General features: G+C 39.0%; 1 protein-coding gene across 1 annotated transcript in view; it reads left to right on the top strand.

Moving 5' to 3' along the window:
* TBX19 (T-box transcription factor 19) overlaps window positions 1–9,060 on the top strand; it is a 49,504-nt gene that overhangs the window by 8,749 nt on the left and 31,695 nt on the right. Inside the window, exons 2-3 of the mRNA XM_007937720.2 lie at window positions 6,816–7,080; window positions 8,740–8,874. Coding sequence (XP_007935911.1) covers window positions 6,816–7,080; window positions 8,740–8,874 — 400 coding nt within the window. The remainder of the gene's footprint in view (window positions 1–6,815; window positions 7,081–8,739; window positions 8,875–9,060) is intronic.

Here is a 9,060-nt window from a genome sequence, read left to right as displayed (position 1 = left end):
GGTAAAGTAAGAGTTAAATGACATATGTTGTTGTAGCGTGCTGTCAAGTTAATTCTGACTCATAGCAACTCTATAGGACAGAGTGCAACTGCCCCATAATAATATATGTTAAGTCCTAGGTACAGAGTAAAATGGTAGCTATTATTATTAAATAATAACTAACTTGAATTAAATCACCTCTCAAAATATTAGTTAGTACTGTATGAAACTTCCTAACATTTCACATCATGAAGATAACAGCCATGCCCAGATGGTCATATTATTACAGTACTATATAGTATATCAGGGTGACATATTTTATGGGTTTTCTTTTCTTTTACTTTTACATGTGCTACCTATTCTTATTGAGAACAATTTTGGTTTTTTAGCTGTAATGTCTGAAGTGACAATTATATACATTTCACTCTGTTTTTTTTTTTTTTTTTCTTACAAAACAAAGGAAAGCATAGCATTGCCAAAAAAACACTTGACTAGAAGCTAGGAGATCGTATTTCTGTGTACCTTGTATAAACAAGTCAAGCTCCTGGCTGTCGGAATGACCCTCTATAATACCTAAGATAACTTCTGATGCCAACTTCTATGATTCTTTGCAAATGGCATTTATACTACGAGTGGCCTTATGTTTTCTATACCTGATCAGTGCTATTAAAATCACTGAGAAGATTAAAATATAATGTAAAAGGGAATACTTTAGTCTGTATCAAGAGAAAAAAAATAGAGCAAATCATTCTATTGAAAGTGGACAAAAGAAAATGCAGCTGGAAGAATTTAGATGATGTACTTTTTTTTTTTTTTTTGTTTAGTCAGCCTCCCTAGGGAATAATCCATTTTAGTTAACATGAAAGTACAATCATCTCATTGAGTGAGGAGAATGATGAGGTGGGTAATGCAATACTCAGCCAAGACCTGGGTTTGGGATTCATCATCTGATACATATTTTCTCCTAGAAATTTTACCTAATTCATTATACTCATCCTAGCCCTGTATTTAAATTAATTTTCTTTCCTTAAACACATCAGGGAAGAGGGAAGGGGAGACAGTGATGCTGGGAGTGAAGGGAAGGAATAAGCAACCAGATTAGCCATTTGCCACAGGTAAATGCAAAGCACAGGCTATCTATACAGATGAATGCAATTCAGCTAGAGAATGAAAATGGAGATGGTATACCAGCTAACCAGTTGCTGTTGAATTAAGTCCAACTTACGGTGACTCCATGTATCTGAGAGTAGAACTGTGCTTCATAGAGTTTTCAATGGTTGATTTTTCAGAAGTAGATTGCCAGGTCTTTTTTCAAGTCTCAGTGGACTTGAATCTTCAACATTTTGGCTAACAGCCAAGTGTGTTAACCATTTGCTTCACCCAGTGACTCCCTGAGATAGTATTAGAGTTATTAATTTACCTAAACTTTTTTTGTTATTCAGGTATAATCCACATACCATCAAATTCATCCCTTTTAAGTATGAATTCAGTAGTTTTAGGAATATTCACAGATTTGTTGAAACAAATGGATGCAATATTGGAAGTCTCACTCATCTATACCAAGATGTTTGGAAGATAGCTACCTGGTCAACTGACTGGAAGAGATCCATATGTGTGCCCTTTCCAAACAAATGTGATCAAAAAGAATGTGGAAATTATTGAATAATATCACACACAAGGAAAATTTTTCTGATGGTAATTAAAACATGGTTTCCCTATATTGACAGGGAACTGCCAGACATCCAAGCTGGATTCAGAAGAGGATGTGTAACAATGGCTATTTATTATTGCTGATGTGAGATGGTTCTTGGCTGAAAGCAGAGAATATCACAAAGATGTTTATGTGTGTTTTATTGATTTTTAAAGGCTTTTGGCTGTGTGGATCATGACAAATCATGGATTATATTGTGAAGAATGAGACTTCTAGAATATTTAATTGTGCTCATGAGGTCATTTGGTACATAGACCAAGAGGCAGTCATTCGAATAGAATGAGGGGATGCTTCATGGTTTCAAAGTTGTATTCTTTCATCATACTTATTCAATCTATATGCTGAGCAAATAGTCTGAGAAAGTGTACTATATGAAGAAGAACATGGCATCAGGATTGGAGGAAGACTCATTAACAACCTATGATATGCAGATGACATAAGCTGGTGTGCTGAAAATGAAGATAACTTGAAGCACTTACTGATAAAGATCAAAGACTACATCCCCCAGAATAGATTACACTACAACATAAAGAAAACAAAAATCCTTACAACTGGACCAATAAGGAACATCATGATTAACAGAGAAAAGCTGAAGTTGTTGAACATTTCATTTTGTTTGTATCCACAATCAATGCCCATGGAAGCAGTCAAGAAATCAAACAATGTTATTTCATTGGGCAAATCAGTTGCAAAAGAACCCTTTAAAGTGTTAAAAAGCAAAGATATCACTTTGAGGACTAAGCTACACCTGACCTAAGTCATGGTCTTTTTAATAGCCTTATATGCATGTGAGAGCTGGACAATGAATAAGAAAGATGAAAAAAAAATTGATACATTTGAATTACGGTATTAGAAAAGAATATTGAATATACCATGCACTGCCAGAAGAGTGAACAAATCTATCATGGAAGAAGTACAGCCAGAATGCTCCTTAGAAATGAGAAAGGTGAGACTTCATCTCATTGCTTTGGGCACGTTATCAAGAGGAACCAGTTCCTGGAGAAGAATATTATGCTTGGGAAAGCAGAAAGTCTATGAAAAAGAGGAAGACCCTCAATACAATGGATTGACCCAGTAGCTGCAACAATAGGCTCAAGCATAGCAATGATTGTGAGGATGGTGTAGGAATAGGCAATGTTTTGACTCTGTTGTACATGGGGTTGCTAACTGACTCAATGTCCCCTAACAAAAACAAAGTTGTGTAACCATCATGACTATCTAATTCTAGAATATTTTCATTGCTCCCTAAAGAAGCCCCATGTCCATTAGCAATTACTGCCTGTTCTTCTTAGACTTCGTACCTCCAGAAAGAAAAACAGAGAGAAGTGGGTCCTGTCAGCTTCGTAGGAGGAAGGAACCCAGAATTGATGTTCTTTTTGCTTCCAGCTTCTAGAGTCATGAACCCAAGGTAAGATTTGAGAATAGAAGGAGGTCTGGGCCAGCTGAAGGGCTTGGATATAACAACAGTGTACACTTACAGAGCACTTATTAGATGACAGGCATTGTAATAAACCCTCTACAGGAATGAACTTACTGAGATCTTGCAACAAACCTATGAGGCTGAATGAGGAAGGGATATTTCCAGCTGACTTATTCACCTACCAGGCCCTCCGTGAGAATGAGAATGATGGACATTTTTAGGTCTCTTATCACCTGATGGGAAAGGAACCCTCTGAACACTGGGTGCCTTGAAGGTAGCTGTGACAGGCCATCACATGGTGAAAGGAGAGTTGAAGTTGTCTTTCAGGTGAGGATATTGAATGGATCTCTTTTTACTCCTGGCAGATGATTCATGAGTAAGATGGTTCCTTGTTGTTGTTGTTGTAATGTGCCGTCGAGTCGGCCCCGACTCATAGCGACCCCTCCTTGGGTTTCCGAGGCAATATCACTACGGAAGTAGGATTGCCCAACCTTCTTTCCGAGGAGTGGCTGGTGGGTTTGAACTGCCAGCCGTCTGGTTAGCAGGCAAGTGTCTTAGCCACTATGCTACCAGAGCTCCTAAGATGGTTCCTTAGCATGAACTAATTTCTTAGACCTAAGCAAAGTAGTTATTCTGAAGTGAAAGTAACATGGTGAGTTTTTTAAAATAGTATATATATTTTTTCTTTAATATACACTATGGAAAAAGCACCAGTTCAACAATTTCCACACACACAATTCATTGACATTGATTGCATTCTTCAAATTGCACAATGACTGTCACCTTCCTTTTTCTGAGTCATTCCTCTCCCATTAACATAAAATCACTGCCCATTAAGTTTCCTATCTAATATTTCTATTGCTGTTGTCAATTTGATCCCATATAGATAGTTCTTTAAAAGACCACAATACTCAAGACAGACATTCTTGATTAAGCTAGATTATTATTAAGCTAGATTATTATTTGGACTGAAGAAGACTTCAGGAGATATATTTGGTTTAAAGTTTAAAGATTATCTCAGGGCAATATTTATTTATTTATTTATTTATTTCAGGGGTTCACCCATCCTCAATGGCTCCAGAAAGTTCAGAATTTGAAATTCTGTTCTGCATTTTCCCCAATTTAATCAACATTCTATAGAATCTTTGACCAAAATGTTCAGTAATGGTAGCAAGTACCATCCAGTTCTTCTGGTCTCACGGCAGAGGATACAGTTATTCATGGAGGAAATTAGCCACATACTCCTTTCCTCTTTGTGTTCCTGAGTCGTCTTCTGATGCTCCAGGCAAATAGAGGCCAACTGTAGTGTCTTGGATGGCTGCTTACAAGCTTTTAAGGCTATGTAATGAACTAGGAGCTAGAATAGAAACACTAAACATGATATTAGGCCAATTATCTGTGATATCTCATGAAATCATGACCCCAAATATCCAAGCCAAGAAACCAAATCCTTTGAGGTGTTTGGTTGTACAAAAGCAGCCTCAGAAACTGCAACATGGTGAGTTTTGATAGAACCAGGGAACTAGGAGAAATTTAAGTTTTGAAGAAAACTAAGCAGACCTCAGAGGTAATGCTCCAGGGGACCTTGTCAGCATGTGAAAGGTGATATTTTCTGAAGGGAGTTGATGAGAAGAGGTGCCAGGGACAGCATCCATTCAACAACTATTTACTGAATCCATATCATGTACCAAAGGTTCTGCTAGGCATTATGTTTTCCCTATTTTAACACATATCCCCCTCTTGGTCATGAGAAAATATTAAACCTGATTTTGAAGTGACTTCTGTGTCTTATTGGACCAAATCAAACCAAAATAGTCTTCTTAATTTTCTCATGTTTCATTGGTTGCCCAGGATGGATAGTCTAGCATCTGTGACCAGCTTCCAAGGAAAAAGTCATTCTAAAGAGACTGAATGTTGTTATTTCCAAACCTAGGGCTATGTAGAGCCGCTAGTAATCTTACTCTCCATCTTGAACTTCCTTTAGGATTCTTTCTCCTTATAAACGCAATCACACATTGACCATCAGAGGACAGAAGGAGTCAAGTAGTGTGTGCTGAGAGAGCAGACAACCAGACTGTGCTGTGAAAATTGACAAAATCCTAACTATATATATAGCGAGGAACAAAGTTTGGGGATTAGAATTTTGTCAAGGAACTCTAAATAGTAACCATTATTATTTTAGAAAACTTTTATTGTTAGTTTGTGTTATTGTTGCTGTCATTAACTGCCCTTGAGTCAACCCCAACTCACAACAACTTATGTACAGCAATGAAATGTTGTCTGGTTCTGTATCATCCTCACAACTACAAACATATTTGAGTCCATTGTTGCAGCTATTATTCCATTCTCATCTATATCACCAAGAGTCTCCTATGCCCTTGCTGGCCCTCTACTGCACCAAACATGATGTCTTTTTTCAGCAGTTTATCCCTCCTGATGACATGTCCAAAACAAGTGGACAATGTTCTGTTTTGATCCATAATATTTTCATTGACTAATTTTTGGGAAGAGATTTCCAGGCCTTTCTTAACCCATTCATCATGAGTGACTCTGCTGGTCTTTGAAATACTGGTAGCAATGCTTCCAGCATCACAGCAACATGTAAGCCACCACAGTCTGACAAACTGATGACAGGTGGGGGTTCTGATGATTGGCAACAAGCAAAACCATGAAAATAAGAAACAATTCATTAACCTTCACCTAGAAGTAGTCACTGTTGCCTTTTTGGTATATTTCTTTCTATTCTTTTTCTATATATGATACTGAACACATGAGATTTTTAATATTTCACCATTTTTTTCCCTATAAAGAGGCATTTAAAAATCAAACTATGTGTGTACGCAGTGCTCTTTCTTTCCTTCCTCCTAAAATTAGGATCAGATTTATGTTCAGCTTTGTAACTATTTTTATATCTCACTTAATGATATTTCAAAGGCCCCCTGGTGGTGCAACAGTTAAGTGCTCAGCCACTAACCAAAAGGTGAATGGTACAAAAGAAACTCTCTGACAACTTAGCATCTAATTATACACTTTCAGCTTCGGTTTCCTCCTCTGTTAAGTGACTCGATCAGTGGTTTTCAAACTTGAAAATGAAGCACAATGTTTTAAAGTGAAACTCCAATATAAAATGCATCCATAAAGAGCTTCTCTGGTTGAGCTGGGCTAAGGTTGGCTGCATTATTCTACCTTCCTTAAGCCTTCTCTGGGAGGCTGTGGTGGTTCAGTGGTAGAATTCTTGCCTTCCATGAAGGAGACCTATGTTCAATTCCCAGCCAATGCACCTCATGTGCAGCCACCACCTGTCAGTGGAGGCTTGTGTGTTGTTATGATGCTAAACAGGTGTCAGTAGAGCTTCCAGACTAAGATGTGCTGGGAAGAAAGGTCTGATGATCTAATCCCAATAATCAGGCAGTGGAAACCCTATGGATGATCTGCAACTGATGTGGAGATGGTTCAGAACAAAGCAAATTTCATTACATTGTGTATGGGCTCACCATGAATTGAGGGTCACCATGAATCAGGAGCCAACTCTACAGCAGCTAACAACAGCAAAAGCAGCAGGCATTTCCTGACTGAATAAACATAATGCCTAGCAGAGTCTTGAGGTACTCCATGGAAGGTGGTCTTAAAGTTGAGAAACTTCTCTAGAAAGAGCTCACTAATATCCCTCCTGTGGCTAAGTCAAGTCTCTGCATTTTCTTTCAGGAGGATGTTCCCTGTCCTAAAGATTAGTGTCACCGGGTTGGACCCCAATGCCATGTACTCCCTGCTGCTGGACTTTGTCCCAACAGATGGTCACCGCTGGAAATACGTCAATGGGGAGTGGGTGCCTGCAGGCAAGCCGGAGGTCTCCAACCACAGCTGCGTCTACATCCACCCGGACTCTCCCAACTTTGGGGCCCACTGGATGAAAGCTCCCATCTCCTTCAGCAAAGTGAAGCTGACCAACAAGCTCAACGGAGGCGGGCAGGTATGATCAGGTCACCTGGCCACCCACCCTAACCACCCCACAGCACCAATCAAGACATATCAAGGGTGCATTTAGGCAATTAGAGAGGTCCTCATCAACCTCTTCTTCCATAGAAGCCAATTATTCCCTGGAGTCCAAATGTAAACAGGAATAAACAGCTCTTAATTGGTGCTTTCAGTTTTTAATGGACTTCCTGATGTTAAGAGAGAGAGTGAGAGAGAGTGCAGTAGTTTACTTAATTATCACGGTCCTTTTCATAGTTTTGTCTTGTGTATGGTGCTTTTTACCCAGACCTGGGCAGGAGATCTTTGTGGATACCAGGGTTTTGTTATTCACTCCCCCCTTTTCTGGTGTAAGTGGCATGTTGGCAATAGACAAATACCTTAATAAAAAGCTGCTCCTAAAAGAAATAATTACTACTTCCACTTGGGCATTATGATAATTGTCAATAGAATATTGAATCAGCTTTGGTAAAAAAAAAGAAAAAAAGATCCAAGCAAACCTTAAAATAAAGAAGGTTTTATTTAAGGTCTCCAATTAAAGTAAACAAGATTTTGGGGGGCTTTTTCCTCCTTTTGTTTTCTTAGATGTATTGTGAATACTAGTGTGTGGTATGAGGCTGTTGGTTACTTTATAAAATGAAGGCTGTGCTCTGGGGGTTGAAGACATGGCTGTGATAAAAAGGTCTTGATTCTCCTGCCTGCACCAGACACCTGGCTTTGGGCAGCCTCTTAGCCTGGACAATTTGTGCTCCTCTATTCTGTTGTACATAGAGTTGCAGTGAGTCAGAACTGACTCGATGGCACCTAACAACAACAACTTTGAGCTCTCTGTGCTGAGTCAGGAGGAACATAGAGTTCATGGTTGAGGAGGAGAACGTAATGTCACCCAGTCTTTTTGACATTCAGAAGATTCCAGTTTTTTTCCCCCTTAATTAAAACAGGAAATTGGAAAGTAAACTATTATTACCTATTACATGTCACCACAAGAGACTTTCAATAAACCTTTCATTTGAATAATAAAAAATAACCACCAGATATCAGATGGCATTGCTCATCAGGTAGTCCATTGCGAAATTCAGCTCTTGTCAGTATTTTGAGACGTTTTCCAATTTCTGTTGACTTTGACTCATGATGACCTCATGTATGTCAGAGAAGAACTGTGGTCCGTAGGATTTTCAATGACTGTTTTTCAGAAGTAGATCACCAGGCCTTTCTAGTGAGGCACCTCTGAGTGGGTCCAAACCAACAATCTTTTGGTTGACAGCCAAGTTTGATAAATGCTGTACCACCCAGGGACTTGGATTCCTCAAGTGAGGAAAAAAATCTGTTTTAATGGATCAAAATCTAAATTCTTGTGCTGTAAATAGAAGAAGGAAAAAAAGGAAGCCAACATTTTGACAGAAAATGGAACACTCTTTAGAACAGGTCTTCTCTGGCAACTCACTCCTTATTCCTGAAAGTTATACTTCCTGGGAGCTTCTGAAAAAAATTCCCCCATCCATTTCTGAGAGGTGTGGTGGTAGCTCAGGTGACCCAGGACTGGAGGGTGTGTGTCTCCAACCTCAGTGGGCACTGAGCTTACAACTAACCAAGGATGTTTGTTATCTATCACCTGTGATAGCTTTTCTTCTTTTTCTCTTCTTCTCCCACTCAACAGATAATGTTGAATTCTCTGCATAAATATGAGCCCCAGGTTCACATAGTACGTGTTGGCGGTTCCCATCGAATGGTGATGAACTGCTCCTTCCCTGAAACCCAGTTCATAGCTGTGACAGCCTATCAGAATGAGGAGGTAAGTGTGTGTGTGTGTGGGTGAATATCACCTGTGAGAGTGTGGTGGCAGGGCAGAGGGGTGTGCTTTTATTATCATGAGCAAGCTTGGATGAAAGGTAGGTTTTCTAGGATTCAGATACACTCAGTAAAGAGAAATTAAACAATAGGGTAGCTACTCTCCATTCACTCTTTTTTTTTTTTTTTT

Source organism: Orycteropus afer, unplaced genomic scaffold (genome assembly GCF_000298275.1).
Source record: "Orycteropus afer afer isolate SDZICR_OR568_19922 unplaced genomic scaffold, OryAfe1.0 scaffold00044, whole genome shotgun sequence".
NCBI classification, from domain to species: domain Eukaryota; kingdom Metazoa; phylum Chordata; class Mammalia; order Tubulidentata; family Orycteropodidae; genus Orycteropus; species Orycteropus afer.
This window is presented reverse-complemented; position numbering and strand designations above follow the sequence as displayed.